The 15,611-nt window shown below is 52.8% G+C and overlaps 6 protein-coding genes and 1 pseudogene across 7 annotated transcripts, besides 1 other annotated feature; 3 read left to right on the top strand and 4 right to left on the bottom strand.

Moving 5' to 3' along the window:
* Nucleotides 1-616: 616 nt before the first annotated feature.
* Nucleotides 617-1,336, top strand: NCS54_00223600 (DSBA domain-containing protein; the record flags this gene model as incomplete). The annotated part of the gene is made up of 2 exons (XM_053147838.1): nucleotides 617-661; nucleotides 716-1,336. 2 exons carry the CDS (start codon nucleotides 617-619, stop codon nucleotides 1,334-1,336), a joined length of 666 nt encoding a protein of 221 aa, XP_053003813.1.
* Nucleotides 1,337-1,682: 346 nt separating this feature from the next.
* Nucleotides 1,683-2,778, bottom strand: NCS54_00223500 (PALP domain-containing protein; the record flags this gene model as incomplete). The annotated part of the gene is made up of 2 exons (XM_053147837.1): nucleotides 1,683-2,532; nucleotides 2,591-2,778. 2 exons carry the CDS (start codon nucleotides 2,776-2,778, stop codon nucleotides 1,683-1,685), a joined length of 1,038 nt encoding a protein of 345 aa, XP_053003812.1.
* Nucleotides 2,779-4,254: 1,476 nt separating this feature from the next.
* NCS54_00223400 (Carboxylic ester hydrolase) lies at nucleotides 4,255-6,039 on the bottom strand (the record flags this gene model as incomplete). Its single annotated transcript, XM_053147836.1, has 6 exons — nucleotides 4,255-4,833; nucleotides 4,888-5,232; nucleotides 5,321-5,505; nucleotides 5,553-5,600; nucleotides 5,648-5,820; nucleotides 5,870-6,039. The coding sequence occupies 6 exons, from the start codon at nucleotides 6,037-6,039 to the stop codon at nucleotides 4,255-4,257; spliced, it is 1,500 nt and encodes a 499-aa protein (XP_053003811.1).
* A 375-nt stretch (nucleotides 6,040-6,414) lies between these two features.
* NCS54_00223300 (Hypothetical protein) lies at nucleotides 6,415-9,420 on the top strand (the record flags this gene model as incomplete). Its single annotated transcript, XM_053147835.1, has 7 exons — nucleotides 6,415-6,484; nucleotides 6,541-6,595; nucleotides 6,670-7,172; nucleotides 7,228-7,967; nucleotides 8,026-8,076; nucleotides 8,132-8,286; nucleotides 8,340-9,420. The coding sequence occupies 7 exons, from the start codon at nucleotides 6,415-6,417 to the stop codon at nucleotides 9,418-9,420; spliced, it is 2,655 nt and encodes an 884-aa protein (XP_053003810.1).
* A 227-nt stretch (nucleotides 9,421-9,647) lies between these two features.
* Nucleotides 9,648-11,347, bottom strand: NCS54_00223200 (Homogentisate 1,2-dioxygenase; the record flags this gene model as incomplete). Its single annotated transcript, XM_053147834.1, has 3 exons — nucleotides 9,648-9,961; nucleotides 10,015-10,369; nucleotides 10,415-11,347. The coding sequence occupies 3 exons, from the start codon at nucleotides 11,345-11,347 to the stop codon at nucleotides 9,648-9,650; spliced, it is 1,602 nt and encodes a 533-aa protein (XP_053003809.1).
* A 409-nt stretch (nucleotides 11,348-11,756) lies between these two features.
* NCS54_00223100 (ADSL-C domain-containing protein) lies at nucleotides 11,757-13,242 on the top strand (the record flags this gene model as incomplete). The annotated part of the gene is made up of 2 exons (XM_053147833.1): nucleotides 11,757-11,900; nucleotides 11,950-13,242. The coding sequence occupies 2 exons, from the start codon at nucleotides 11,757-11,759 to the stop codon at nucleotides 13,240-13,242; spliced, it is 1,437 nt and encodes a 478-aa protein (XP_053003808.1).
* Nucleotides 13,243-13,597: 355 nt separating this feature from the next.
* On the bottom strand, nucleotides 13,598-15,465 carry NCS54_00223000 (annotated as a pseudogene). The gene is made up of 7 exons: nucleotides 15,174-15,465; nucleotides 14,930-15,124; nucleotides 14,486-14,869; nucleotides 14,088-14,429; nucleotides 13,939-14,036; nucleotides 13,845-13,884; nucleotides 13,598-13,785 (listed from the first exon to the last, which is right to left on the bottom strand).
* Nucleotides 13,598-15,465: a sequence feature.
* Nucleotides 15,466-15,611: the final 146 nt, after the last annotated feature.

Below are 15,611 nucleotides of genomic sequence, written 5' to 3'. Positions count from 1 at the left end.
TACCTAGGCCAATCAGTGAAATGGAACTGACAGGCAGTGCACAATGCGGCGTTTCGGTGAATTTCTTCACATCCCCTCGCCTTTGTCTGTGTAGGCAGTCGAGCTTGACCATGGTTTGGCAATATCAATGAAACAGACAAAGCAGATGTACATGAAAGACCAATAAGAAGACAGTATGGTCAATGAAACTAGTCTCAAACGACGTGTCAACTTTCGGTGTGACATTTCCTCGACCTATCTTCTATCAAACCCCCATCGAGTCTTGTAGAAACATCCAATCTATCCTCCCTTTCAACTCGGTTTCCGTCTGCTTCTAGCCGGAGCGGCTCGGTCGAACTCTGGTTATTGCAACGTAACACTGAAATGGCGAACACTAGTGAAAGATTGCCACACTGGTTTTTATGTAATGGGGATAACTTCAAGTTGGTTCAGAATAGCTGAATCAGCAGATGTGACATGTTGAGAGGAGCCCCGCACGCACAAATTCGGCTGCCTAGAATTGTTGGCTTGAGCAACTTCCTGATCCTTCAGAGACCAAGGCAATCTTCTCGATAATTCGAAATCCAGCTGTACTCAGTGCTTGGCCGCCTCAAACGACAAAACTAGAAACGCAAGAATGACCGTCATCACAGTCGACATCATCTTTGACTTTGTCTGTGCTGTGAGTAGAATATCAACTGCAAGACTGATAGCTAAGCGCTAACGAATGAAAAAGTGGTGCTACATTGGCAAAAGACAGCTTGAAATGGCCATCTCTCTCTACCAAAAGACATACCCAGGTGGAAAGTCTGATATCTTCGCCATTAACTGGCGACCTTACTACCTCAACTACGGCCCCTCAACTCACAGCGTCGACAAGTCCGAAGTGGCCGATGTGAAGCTCGCCGACATGACTACAGAGCAAAGAGAGAAGCTATACCGACGGATGAACCAGATCGGACGCAGCGTTGGCATCAATTTCAAAAGCGGTGGAAAAGTCGGTGACACTCGGTTCGCGCATTCACTAGCACACCTCGCCAGCACAAAGGAGCCTGAAGTTCTAAATGCTGTCGTTGAGAGAATCTTCCAGGCCTATCATGAGTTGGAAAAGGACATTTCAACCAAAGAGGTGCTTCGAGAGATTGCCATTAACTCGGCTATTGCTGCTGGTGAGGTTGACGAGTGGTTGGATTCTGAGGAGCAGGTCAAGGCCGTGGATGATCAAGCTGAAAAGAACAAGGAGTTTCTAGCTGGGACTGGTGTTCCAAACTATACGGTTCAAGGAGAGAGGCTTGATGGACAACCCGACGCTGAAGACTTTATGGAGGCTTTCATCAAGGCCAAGGGTGAGAACTAGACTGCGGTACAATGAAGTTGGCTTAGTTTGAAATTCTCTTAAATTGTCTGAAACAAAGAACTTCGCTGTTAAAGAGCCATAATGAAGGAATCATCATGTAGCCTCTCTCGATTGTTTCCCATTCGCACGATGGTCTAGGAGTTTCTCACGACTCTGAAAAGAAAGCTAGTAAATGAGTAAATGGCACAAAGGAGAGCGGGATAGAGACAATATGAATTTGGCAAAATGCGGACAGGTCCTACTTCAAAAATGACACCTGTAACAATTCTATCCAAAAGCAAGTACCTCTTCAGAGGTCTGACTTGCTATCTACAGTATTCTACGCTATGAATTACAAAAAACCACTCTACAGCGACGAGTAGGCGTTGAGAGCCAGCTGTCCTCCAAGATGGGCGTAGAGCACGTTGCCACTAGCAATCTTGCCCGTCTTGATCAGATCGATCATACCAGCCAAGCTCTTACCCTCGTAAACGGGGTCAGTGATGAAGGCCTCGGTCTGAGCGCCAAACTTCATGGCGGCGATGGTGGTCTCGTCGGGGATACCGTAGATCTTGGCGTTGTAGTTGGGGTCGAGGATGATGTCGTCCGCGGTGATGTCGTCCTCGGAGAGGCCAATCTTGGAGGCTGTAGACTTGGCGATGCGCAGGACTTGGTCGAACGTCTGCTGAACCTTGCCTGAGGCGTCGATGCCGATGATCTTGCGCTTGGGGGAGCCGTTCTTCTCGGCGAGCTTGAAGCCGGCGATCATGCCGGCAAAGGTGGAGCCGGTCACGGCGCACACGATGATGGTGTCGAAGAAGACGCCGAGCTCCTTCTCCTGGGCCTCGACCTCGAACGCCCAGCGGGCAAAACCAAGACCACCGAGGGGATGGTCGGAAGCACCGGCGGGGATGTAGTAAGGCTTGCGGCCGGCGGTCTTGAGCTCTTCAGTGAGCTTGGCGAGGGTAGTCTTGTGCTCGATGCCAAAGGTCGAGGGGTCGAGGCGGACGTCGCCGCCCATGAGGCGGGAGAGCTGGATGTTGCCAACCTTCTCGTAGCCAGGATCCTCCCACTCGACCCAGTGCTCCTGGACGGTAGCGGCCTTGAGTCCGAGCTTTGTGGCGACGGCCGTCACGGCGCGGGTGTGGTTGGACTGGACGCCGCCGATGGAGACGAGGGTGTCGGCGCCCTCGGCCTGGGCCTCAGCGGCGAGGTACCTGTGGGTTAAAAGTCAGCGATTGAAGATGAACTATTGGGGAAGAATTGGTTACGCACTCGAGCTTCCGGACCTTGTTTCCTCCATAGGCGAGACCAGAGTTGCAGTCCTCGCGCTTCGCGTAGACATTGACCTTGCCTCCGAGAGCGGCGGATATCCGCGGGAGCTCCTGAATGGGAGAGGGGCCGAAGAGGAAGTTCTCTCGGGGGATGCTGGCGAAAGGCTCAGGAAGGGAGAAGGAAGCCATTGTTGCTGGTGTTTGTAAAAGGGTATCTTGTTAAATGCTTGAGAAAAGAATGAGTAGAAGACCAAAACAACAATCGAGGCGACCCAAGGGTATTTGAATCAAGTCCCCTCCGTTGCCGGCATCGTCGCAATCATGATAAGCCATCGGGCGTGATGCCCGCGACGGGCTTGATCCACCCTGCGTGGGCCGGCATGAGGGTTTTTGAGGTTCATGATTGGACAATGCGACGTAGGGCGTGAGGGACACGAGGGGTAAATGTCATTAACATCATGGGAGATAGGCTGCGGTTGTCATGTCATGTCGCCGGCTCGGGGGTTAGATGTGGGCTCCGAGGGTTGTCATGTCGGCATGACAAGTGAGTGATAGGTTAGGGACGGATATCACGCGAGCCATTGTTAACCGTTGGTTGTTTCTGACCTTTTACAGTAATCAAGTCACTTTGTTTCAGCTTTGAATGGCAAGACTGCTCTGGTGATGAGGTAGATACACCAGTCCAGTCCACTGTCCACACCAACACACCAAGCCCGCAAGAGTCCAAGGCACAATCTATCAAGGTTGCTGCGATCCCCCAAGTGGTCCCATTTTTGATAATTCCCTCACATCAAAAGGAATCGACTCAACAAGTGTTACAGTAATGTTTCTTTCAGATCGTGCACACATCATACAACTATCTTGGCGGTCGGGTTCCGTCCCCCGAGATGCTTCTCACGCACGTGGCTTCGCACATGGGCTGAATCTTTTGCAACCAGACTGGTGAAATTTTTCATCTCGATTTATCAAATCATGTCATATTTACAGCAATTCGTGTTCCTTTGTCTGAGAAGTGGCACAATGAATATACTGCTTTCGGACACCGGATCCCGTTGCCCTACGTATGAAGCGACCTGACCGGTTCATTGCGTGAGCACTTGCATGGGGAAACCCCGATTTGATTGCGAATAAGGCTAGTCATCGCTCTGGAAGAATCAGATATTTTAATTCTATTATTCAATAATGATTGTGCTTCTCACAAGTGCTTGAAAATAGAGGGGGCATGTCGAATGAAGCCCGTGATTAACACTCTCTCATGACGACCTGATTAGGCCTTCGCCTTTTAGAGCCTACCGACTTCCTCTCTTGTTCGATGGGGCTCTAAGCTACCATAACTACCTCAATTCCCCCTCATTCCGCTATGTGGGCTACTCTTTCTCAAGGACAGATATGATATCTCGTCGAATGTCCTACTTCTTCCCTCATCGTCTACCCTGGACGGGCTCTGACTCGTCTTTGATTCTGCCGAGACTACGTGTCTTGGGCATGAAACTGGGACCTCATTTCTGGCGAGAAAAGGGCAGTTCAGGTACTGGGCGAGATATGTAGGAAGGGTAGCCATGCGTCCAGAGTCACCTCAGCCCTTTAACTCTATATGCTCAACGCTCGCCTTCCTGCGCTGTCGCTGGACAGATGTGATAAGATAACAAGGTCCATGAGTCGGCATTAATTTAATAGACTCGATCTCCCAGTCGCTAATCTTGCGACAATCTCGTTAACCTTTTGCGACCCAAGAGCTGCTAGAGCTGCCACATGTTGCTGTCTCCTCCGCGCATTGAGGGCCTGAGGACTCAGAAGTCGACTTTCTCCAAATGGCCCAAAAGCAAATGCCTCTCCAGGCTTCCAAGGGTCTTGACCATGAATAAACATGATCCATTTCTCTTGCATAGAGCGCGCGATTTCTTGCGCGGGATGATTGTGAGACAAATCATACGCGTTGAACAGATATAGGAGGTCAACGCCATGGTGGGCGCGACTGGAAGTTTGCCACGGATTTGGCTGGTCGACAAGGAAACGGAACGAAGGCTTTTTAGCTTGTTGGCATTGTTTCATGAATAAGTCAATGGGTAGGCTGAATCGTGCGTCGTTGAGCAAGTCCAAGGCTCCTAGCTTGCATGAAACAGGTCGGTCGGAGATGATGCCGTATAGCTTCTTCAAGGCTGGGGCTGCTTCTCCGGCAGAGTCGAATGCATCGCAGATGTACTCTGGGGATAACGACTCAATTCCGTTTCGCCATAGAACCGACTGCAGTGGACCGCTTTGTTAGTACCTGGGAAGGGAAACGCGGCACCTCCATACCTCGTATTCAGTGTCTCCGATTAAGACACGTTGGAAGTGGTCCCCGATTCTCTCTTCCCAGCCCTCGAGCTTCTCCTCCATCTGGAGGTAGAATGACCCCAAACCCAATCTTTCCTGTGCCTCCAGCATCTTGGACATGGGCGCATCACGGAGTGTCCAGTTTCCGAGTCGCGACAGCTCGTTGGCCACCCTGGCTATTAACATTTCTGCGGTTCCTCTTGGCTGAGGCGGCGAGAGATGTAGAGTTCCTGACTGTAAGATGCACTGACGGGCGGGTCTGCCCATGAGTAGATGGGCGTGGCAGTAGACGGCCCCGGCACTTTCACCGGCGATGGTGATATTTTCCTACGAATGACATGCGCCAATTAGGAACTGCTGGCAAGGATCCTTGGCACCAGGAGGTAAAGAATGTAATGACCTGGATGGAACTCACGGGATCACCACCAAAGCCAGATATATGTGCCTTTACAAACTCTAAAGCCTGCTGTTGATCTCTCAAGGCCAGATTCCTCTCACTGGCGCAATCGCCAAATGCAAACATGTTGAGTCTGTAGTTGATGGTAACGGCGATGATGGGTTCGGCCATGTCGATGGACTTCTGAACGAGCCCAGTTGGATCTGACAGTCAGACTCGACAACCAAGTAGAAGTGGTAGTTGAACTCACCACAAAGCCCCGAGGCGTTCGTTCCAAAGGACACAGCTTGGGAGCCCCCTACACAGAATGAGCGTTTGGACTCCCAATTTGTTGTGCTGCCTTACCATGGATCCACACGAGAACAGGGTACGGTCGCTCTGGGAGTGTTTTCAGAACAGGTGAGGTGACTTCAAGGTTCAAGCATCTAAACTCGTCCTCGTCCTGCGCGGGGATCTCCTCATCTTGAGGGATGCGAAGTAAGTGACGAAAGTCGACGTGATTCTGAGGGCATCGTGGACTGGAAGGGTTAACAGCTTGGACAATGAAGGTACTTGTGTGTTGCATACCCGTAGTCGGTGCAGTCGACCTCCCCCGAAAGTGCCGCCGGGGGTTCCGGGTTGGCGAATCTGTATGGAATGGTTCCATATTGAAGGCCCCTGAACTGCCGAACATGCTCTCCCCGAGACACGCCGTGAAGGGTCGCACACAACGTGGGATGGAACAGGGAAGAAGACATGGTTAATTACAAGAGCCAATGACAAGACTCTCACTTTGGATGACCTCGGTTGCCTTAATATCACTACCGGTGTGTGTAGCCGTCCCACATTACCTACCCCTGTCCTGTCCCACCCCCCGCATTTCAACCCCGCGTCCCCCCGCAAACACCTTGACAGACCCGGTTCAGTGGAGTCCATGGAGTGGCTGGCCGGGCCCCGAATGTCCCGTCTTTGACATGGGAGTGGCTGATAGGCATCTCCAAGGGTCACGTACATCCGGCTGCACCTGTTTGTCGAGCCCCACTGAGTGCTCGAGCTCAACTTACCGCTGCTTCAAGCAAAACCTCAAGCTCTACTCTTCCCTTCTTCCCCCGGTCGGGCCCTGCTCTGCGAGGATGAAACGCTGCTCGTACTGCCATAGGACGTTCATCAAGACCGAGCATCTTTTGCGCCACGAGCGTTCTCGTGAGACACCTGGGAGCAAATGCATGGTTGTCGCAAGCTGACATGAGGCTGTGTAGACACGGGAGAAAAGCCATACCAGTGCCGTAAGTGCAATCGTCGGTACGCTCGGAGGTCAGTTCGCGCCGTGGTACGATAGGCGTGCTCGTTCTCTATTCCTTGTCTTGTATGCTGAAGAATTGGGCTAGCGACGTCTTGTTGAGGCACGTCAAGTACTTCCACGGGCAGGACAACTCGTCAAATGATACACAGAGCAACCCCGAAAGCGCCGTCGAACAGAACCAGACCGTCCGTCGGGGGAGCACTACCGAAAATGAGGTTGAAAAGAGCGGTGATAACAGCAATGGCTTGTCAAACCAGGGGGACAACATGAGCCAAAATCCGCCAGCAATCGATGCGACTGGCTCGACTGACCAACTCATCACCTCGGAACTGGATGCACTGGCTGCGGCAACATTGTTGCAGGCCCGCAATCAAGGACTAAGCGGCGACCCGGCATTTGCAATTACACAGACTTCGCTCGAAGGACCTCATGAGAACCATCCAGATACTCTGCCAGAGCCAACAGCTGCACAAGATCTCGTCGTTCCCGATTTGACGACCTCATCACCGGAAATGATCAATGGCAGCACCGACTTTCACGTCATGTTAAGCGGGGGGACTGATTTTGTGCAGTCATCCTTAATGATAAGTAAGACATGTTCAGCCAACGAGGGGACGGGCACTGAGGTCTAACTCGATAACAGGTAATGGCTTCTCCAACGACCTTGAAGCCTGTCAAGGTGTTCTCGACCTGTTCCACGCCAACTTCAACTCATTGGATTTCCTGAACCTTTCTGCAGCCAATGGCAATTCTCCAACATTGACGAGCTCCCAGTTCGCCAGCACGGAACGCGCTGGCAGCATTCCCCTCGAGCGATTCGCTCAGGTCGCGCGGCTGTGGCCCAGCAATCGATCGAGACTGGCCGACGACGGCGCCGCGAGGATATGGATCGATGTGGTGGGCTACAGGGGCGATAATATCTTGACCGACATCTTTATCTCGGAAACGTCACCGACGCCGTCCATTGGAAAAGAGAATGAGTCGAAATGGGGCCTTGATGAAGACAAGCGCCAGGAGCTTGTCCACGAGTTCGTGCCTGATGCCCTATCCAGTAGTAAATTTCCGCCCGCGCGACTCCTCAACCTCGGTCTCGACATTGTCTTTCGGCAGCCTCACTCACTGCTTCCGTTTATACATCGACCTACATTTTCTGCGAAATCTGCGCCGAATTTGGTCGTCTTGTCATTATGCCTCCTGGGGCTTGTACATTTCGACTCAAAACAAGTCAGAGACTTCGCCTTCAGCTTCCTCCCAGCGGCGACTCAAAAATGCTGTCACCAGTTGGCAACGCCGTCATTTGGACCGGGAAGCTCGGTGAGATTGGTTGCACATCTCACGTCTGCGGCGGTCCTTCTAATGGCTTGGTCCATCTGTCCACCTGTGGTATGTGCCCTTTCCAACGTACCCAGTCTAACTGGCTGTATCCTAACTGGCCCCGTAGGACACACAAAACGAGACTCTGGCGCGTATGCTGTACAGCCAGACAATTTCTGTGAGGTCTTCTTCAAAAAGCGTGATAGAGAGACTAACCAACAAACTTGTTCCAGGTCGCACAACTATCAGGCCTATTCAGCGCCTGCCCAGACTCGCCGAGCCTAGGGGGCCTTGTGGAACAGCTCAGGATACAAAACGAGTCTCAGGGTCAACTAAGGAATGACGACGCTCTCTGGAAGGCCTGGGCGAGAGCCGAGAGTGTAAAAAGGTAGGTTAGCCAGAAGGTGTTCCAGGGGGCCGCTTCGTTAACTTGGTGCGTAGACTGATCTCGGCGTTGATAATGACGGATGCTTGGTGGGCATATAGCTTGGGCGACAGACCGCTCATTCGATCCACAACGATGCAGTTTGAGGTTCCATGCTCTGTCGAACTGTTCCAGGCTTCTTCAGCCAGATCATGGAAGCGAATTGTTGACGGCGGCACCAGCATTGTGTCTGGAACTGTCACGATACAGACCCATGAACCCTCGGTACGCCTGCCAGAGTCACAGAGCCTCTCGCCCGTGGGGATCATCGGGCTACTATCCATAATCTGGATTCGCATTCTGGAAGTTCGTATTCGCGTGGCCAAAGTGCCGTCTGCCACCGGAGGCTACAGACTCTCTGACGCATCCAACCGAGTATTTGCGTCTGATGAGGCCGGGAGAGCGCTATCAGGCTTGCTAAACGAGATCTACGGATCCTACTCGAGGTTCCTCAGGTACAAGAACCCAAATTGTATCGTCATGTGGCACTTCCTCAACATCAACCTGTTCGCCAATCTCGAAGTTTTTGAGCTCGCTGCGGGTCGAAAGGGAGCTGACGGCGCACACGAAGCTCTGCAGAACATTGCTGCTTGGAGTCAGACCTGGTATGCCCGACGGGCCTGTCTTCATGCTGCTGGAATTTATACAGCCATGAGCCGCCGACGTATCAGTGATGGCACCATGTTTCACTCGGAAGTCTCCATCTTTGCCGCGGCGCTTGTCCTTGGGCTGTATGTGTTTATGATGCCACCAAACCAGCAGGACTCTCGGTTCGCGGACGTGGAACCATACGAGTTTCTCAATGAGGTGGACTGGCCGTTGCTGGGGGGAAATGGGATGGCGACGACATCAACACCTGGGTCTACCGTCGATGACGGGCAGGAGAACGCAGCTAGACGGTTCCTTAGGGAAGGCGGCGTCATTAGCTTCTCGGGAGTAATATGTGAAGGAGGTTATAACGCGGCAAAGATGATTCTACTGGAGTTTTCCAGCCTGATCGAGGAGGTAGGAAAGTGGAACGCAAAAGGGCTTTGTCACATTCTGAGGATCATGAGCGACTCTTTGCTTGATGTGGAGGATCAGCCCGAAGGTGGTTGAGGACTGCAATTGTAACATGATGTACTATTTAATTTGAAGCGAGCGTTTCTGCTTGCGCTTTGACCAAGAAGCTGAATCATACAGGAAGAGAGCGAGGAACCAGTTACGCAGAAGAGACAGAGGAATCGATCCCAACCACAGAGACAGAGCATATAAGACCTCCATACATCAAACTATTCCGGACATATCCTCGCAGCAATGGGTCCATACAATCAAAGTTCATCCCATCAAGCCACCACCGCCTTGTCACCATTTGTGTGACCATTGGTATGAGCTGCAAGTTCTTTGACTGGCTGAGCGGAGGTCGCCTCCTTAAGCAGGTCAAGAGAGTGGTAGTAATCAGCTGCCTTCCTGCTGTTGGCCTTGTCCTGTGCCACGCGGGCGAGCAACTGCTTGGTAAGAGGATGCGCCGAGAAGCGGTCAGGTAGCCTCTCCCAGACCTTGTAATCGGTGCCTTGGCTGTGGAGGACGCCGCAGATCTTGCGGGCGTACTCGGTGAAGAGAAAGGTTCGTGAGGACTCGACCATGATGGTCATCTGGTCTGTTGAAAGCAAGTTAGCGGTCACTCTCTTGATTCAATTCCGCAAGACTCACCTGTTAGGATCCTACGTGGCTCGTTGACCTGAAGTGGCGTCTCGAGAAGATACTCATCACTGAAGCCTCCGTGGGGTGTGTGCCCGCCCTCGTAGCTGCACCCGCCGGGCTGGAACTCGTCAGACCGACCGAGTCCGGCCCCGTAGATGCAGGCGAGCAGCTCTGTAGCGCTGTTTCGGTGGAAGTATGGCGGGCGGAAACTGTTACTAGCGACGTCCCAACGCGGGCCGAACCAGAGGTAGTCGGCCAGTGGGACGTGAGGGTCGGATGACTTGGCTGTTAGTACTGTGTTGATGCTTGGGTCGGTGTGGTCGACTGTGGTTGAGTTTTGGGCGACGAATTTGGTCAAGTCATACTGATGATTGTTAGTTATGGAAGATATCAAGAGGGGATCGCTCACCTTGTAGGGAACACAGTTGCCGTGCCAGGCGACCACGTCAAAGGGGCTATGGTCCTGCTTAATGGCGATGTGCTTTCCATTGTTTTTAACTACAATGGTAAACGGGACGTGCAGGTCTTCATCGATATGGGCGATAGGGAATAGAAAGTCCCTTGGGTTAGCGAGGCCATGGCCTCCCAGAGGACCCAGGTCTGGCAGCTCCCAAGTAGACCCCCAAACCTCGGCGATGTGGCCACGAGCAACCGACGTGCCTTCAGCCAAGTTGATACGGAAGCGAACTCCGCGTTGAATAACGCAAATTTCTCCCGGTTGGACAAAGAGCTTGCCCATTTCTGTCTGGATATCTAGGATGCCCAGTTGCGGGGTGATGAGAAAGTCGCCGTCCGTGTTGCAATAGGCCTTGTTCTCCATGGATGTGTTGATCATGTAGACATAGACGGCGATTCCCTGGCGGAGATTGGGATCTCCACTTCCACCGAGAGTGTGAAGACCGTCAGTGAAGTCGATCTTTTCATTGTCTGGAGGGAGTGGGAAGGGAGACCACTCTGCCTGCTCAGGGAGGGCCTCAACCTTTGGGTTCAAAGACAAGAAGCAGTTTTCAATGTGGGACTTTGTCTCAATGTTTGAGTAACCCTGATGAGCAGCAGAAGGTCTGGCGCGGTACATGTATGTGCTCGAGTTGAGGGCCCGCGGGGCTGCAAAGGCAGAGTATGTGATACCCTCGGTATACAGGCCGAAGCCGCGGTCCTGTGGGTTGTTCTGGCCGATGGGAAGCGCTCCGGGGATTACTTCAGACTGGTGTCGGTTTCCCCAGCCGGGTTGGTAGTCGTAGGGGTCATTCTCGCGAGTGGGCTTGGTTCTCTGGAGGTCGGTGTAGTGGAAGACCTTTTGGGGGTCAGTCGCGGGGACGCGGGGTTTCGGAGCGACAGTCATGGCGTTCCAGTGTCTATGGTGAAATGGGGTAAAGTAGATGGAATTGTGATGTGTAGAGGATTATACTGATGATGGTGATGCCTCCTCGTCGTGTCTCGTTGTCAGCAATCCGATCCACTTGACAACACAAGCTACTTATAAGCCCCCTGCTGAGAACCATGGTACCGGACTGGGACCCAGAAGCAGCGCGTCCAAGATGCAGGCAGCTGGGCCCATTCCCCCAGACTGAAGCATCCGTAGTCAAGTGGGATCCGGGGAAGATGGGATGCACTCCTACCCCAATGTGGGACGCTGTTGACTGACCCCACATGACGATGGCTTCTCCTACCAGGGGTGGTATAAAGTATCTTGTGGGACACTCAATCATTCAATGCAGTGAGTTGAGCTGTGACCCAGTTGAATTGAAGTCATGCTGCGAACCTTTGTATCCTGCCGTCGTCTGGCTACGACGATCCGGCTCCCATCTCAACCCCAGTGTCGCCGTCTGGGCTCCATCAGCGCCTTTGACTCTGTCATCTTCCGCAACTTGTTTGGCACCCAAGAGATTCGCAACGTGAGGGCCATGTTCTCCTTGTGATTTCTATATGCTGACGCTTGACCAGATATTTAGCGACGAGGCATACATCAGACGATGCGTTGACGTCGAGACGGCGCTCGCGCGGGCACAGGCCCATTGCCGTGTCATCCCCGCCGACGCCGGTGACCAGATCACATCGCAGGCTGATGTCTCTGCTCTCGATCTCGACCGTCTTCGTAACGAGACTGATATTGTTGGATACCCAATCCTGCCCCTGGTACGCCAGCTCAGCGCCATGTGTGGTCCTGCTGGCAAGTACGTCCACTGGGGCGCCACGACGCAGGACATTATGGACACGGCCAGTGTCTTGCAGGTCAAGGCCGGGCTTGACGTTGTAGATGCGAAACTTTCTGGAGTAATTGCCGTCCTGGAGCGCCTTGCCGTTACGCACCGTGATACCCCCATGGCTGGGCGCACTCATCTGCAACATGCCCTGCCCGTCACCTTTGGGTACAAGTGCGCAGTGTGGCTCTCTGGACTGTATCGCCATAGGGAACGGCTGCAGCAACTGAGGCCTCGGGCTCTGATGGTGCAGTACGGAGGCGCTGCCGGGACACTTGCCTCGCTGGGGCCGGGCGAAGATGGCATCAACATTCGCAAGCAGCTTGCTTCCGAGCTGGGGCTGGCAGATCCGCCCATCACATGGCATGTGGCTCGTGATGGTATCGCCGAGGCTATCAACCTGCTGGCCCTTATAGGGGGCTCGCTCGGAAAGATAGCACTGGACCTCATCATCATGTCGTCTAACGAGCTTGGAGAGGTTGCCGAGCCGTTCGTTCCTCACAGAGGCGCCTCGTCTACGATGCCGCAGAAGCGCAATCCCATTTCCAGCGAGGTCATCCTAGCAGCCTCCAAGGTCCTACGTTCAAACGCTGGCCTCGTCCTCGATGGAATGGTATCCGACTTTGAGCGCGCGTCAGGCCCATGGCACCTCGAATGGGTCGCCATTCCCGAGAGTTTCGTCGCAGCAGTCGGAGCTCTCCACCAGGCCGAGTTCACTCTAGCCGGACTTGAAGTGCATGAGGGTCAAATGGCGGCCAACCTAGCCATGTCCAAGGGGTTGATTGTCGGGGAGGCGGTCATGATGAGTTTGGCCAAGTACGTCGGTAGGCAAAATGCCCATGACGTTGTGTACGAGGCCTGTAAAAAGACGATTGAACGTGGTGGTGAGGCAACCTTGCTCGAGACGCTGAAGGAGGACAAGAGAGTGGTTGATGCCATCTCGATAGAGGAACTGGAGGCCCTCTGTGATCCGGTTAATTACTTGGGTTCATCTCAACGGATGATTGATGACACACTGGGGGCATATAGTAAATAGTTGTACAATTTTGAGCGAGTCGCTGTCTTGGTAATTCATGTACAGATTGCATTGAACCAAGACCCATCTCCCGATGTGTTGATCTTGACGCCTGTGACAATGGCCTATTTCGGGCACAAGTCTAACGAGATTCCGCGACAAAGGTTTACAAGGTTAGTAACTGAATTACTGCTAGAACACTGGGCTAATGTTGATGCATTGGCTTACCATAAACAGGCAACTTAGTTGGATGGTCAAGAGCACAACTCAAAAGCAATGTGCCGTTACAGCAAGCCTGACATGGCAATATCTCACGGTGCGGAACCAACTGAATCACGAAACATGTGAAGCAAACTATAAATGTGGTATTCAATACTCATACCATGTAGGGCTTGAAGTCGTCAGCTATCTCAAACGGCGCGCCCGTCAGGCTCTTCAGCTCATCCACGCTGACCTCGTCCACCAACTCCTTTAGCACCAGCCCATTGGGCGTACAGTCAAATACTGCAATATCTGTGATTATTCTTGACACACAGCGAGGTCCAGTGAGGGGGAACGTGCATTCTAAACACCCTCAGTTAGAATCGTCTTTGTTTAAGGGGTCTGTGTCAGCTCCGACTCACCTTTCAGAATCTTTGGGCGCCCCTTTCGGTCAACGTGCTCCTATTAATCGCATCAGTACCAGGCTAGGGGATGTTTGCAGTGTCGTCAACTTACCATGGTGACAACCACTTTTGTCTTTTCCGGGTTCGCGACCAAGTCCATGGCACCACCGATGCCCTTGACCTTGCCCGGAAGCATAAAGTTGGCGAGGTCTTTGGCCATCAGCATTATTCTCTCAGGAGTACTTTCATCTCGAGACTCACCTCCGTACATGCTAACCTGCAGTGCGCCAAGCATGGTGAGGTTAATCTTGCCCGCCCGGATCATACTGAAGCTCTCTCGACTGCTAAAGGTCGAGGCACCCAGGTTCAGAGTCACAGTCTCCTTTCCAGGGTTGATGAGGTCTGGGTCTTCTTCACCAGGCTTGGGATACCGCCCCATGCCCAAGATGCCGTTCTCAGACTGTAGCACCACCTCGACGTCGTCGGGCACTAGAGCCGGCGCTGCTAGAGGAATGCCGATGCCTAGATTGACGTACATACCGTCTTTCAGTTCTTTGGCGGCTCTCTTGATGATTCGTTCCCGTTTGGAGTTTGATGCTGTCTCTGAAGGTTGACTAGTTAGTAACACCGCTACTCCAGGTGTGTGCATAGCATCTCACCCTTGACAATTTCCTCGGGATTCTTGTCAAACACCAACTTTTCAATCTTCTTTGGCTCAGTGCTCTCGATAACCACGTCGACGTAGATGCCCTGGAGGTGAATGCTCTCGGGCTCGAGCTGGCCGACCTCGACGATCTCGTCGGCTTCGACAATGGTGAGCTTGGCGTTCTTTGCCATGGCCTCGTTAAAGTTATTTTGGGCCTTGCGGAATGTGCAGTTTCCCAGCCTGTCAGCCTTGTGAACCTTGACCAGGGCCACGTCGCCGAATATCGACTCCTCTAGGACGTAGTTCTTGCCGTTGAATTGTCGCGTTTCTTTTGCCTTGGACATGGTGGCCACGGTGCCGTCGGGATTGTATTTTACAGGCAGCTCGCCGGTTTGAACTTCATTTTATCATTGGTTAGCTTTATGCCCTCGTCTACTCGCGGTCGGTTTTAACTGACCTATTGTACCGACCGCGGCCGGGGTGTAGAATGCAGGTACACCAGCAGCACCGGCAGCACACCTCTCAACCATTGTCCCCTGCGGGATCAACTCCAGACTGAGATCGCCGGTTAGATACATCTTTTCAAAAGTCTTGTTCTCTCCGATGTAGGATGCCATCATCTTGCTGATCTGGCGCGTCTCGAGGAGTTGGCCTGTCCCAAGTTAGCCACAGCCAGACACAGTGTCTACTGGATCACGCACCCAGCCCAACACCTGGCATTCCAGCATTGTTGGAGACCACCGTGAGATCATTTATATCCCGCCGTGCGGCTACGGCGTTGATGAGGGTGTTGGGGACTCCAGAGAAGCCGAAACCCCCAACCAGGACCGTTGAGCCGCTCTTCAGCCCACCGATGGCGTCGGTTACGGACGAGGAGATCTTGTCAATTCTCCGCAATGAGGAAGTGCCAGAGAAACTGCGGTAGAAGCATGGCACTGTCTGGGAAGAGGCTCTAGTGAGGCGAAATACGTGCTTGTACATCCTTCTGGGCACCTAAACGAAGCGGGTTTGAACGGGCAGACGAGTTGAGCAGCCGTGGTTCGGGCGTACGTTGCCTTTGATAGGTAGTATAGAGCGTAAAATAAACACTTCTACCCTTGTAACCATAGAAATGTACCTGGTTCATATCGGCATTCATG

This window comes from Fusarium falciforme, chromosome 2, assembly GCF_026873545.1.
Source record: "Fusarium falciforme chromosome 2, complete sequence".
NCBI lineage: Eukaryota > Fungi > Ascomycota > Sordariomycetes > Hypocreales > Nectriaceae > Fusarium > Fusarium falciforme.
This window is presented reverse-complemented; position numbering and strand designations above follow the sequence as displayed.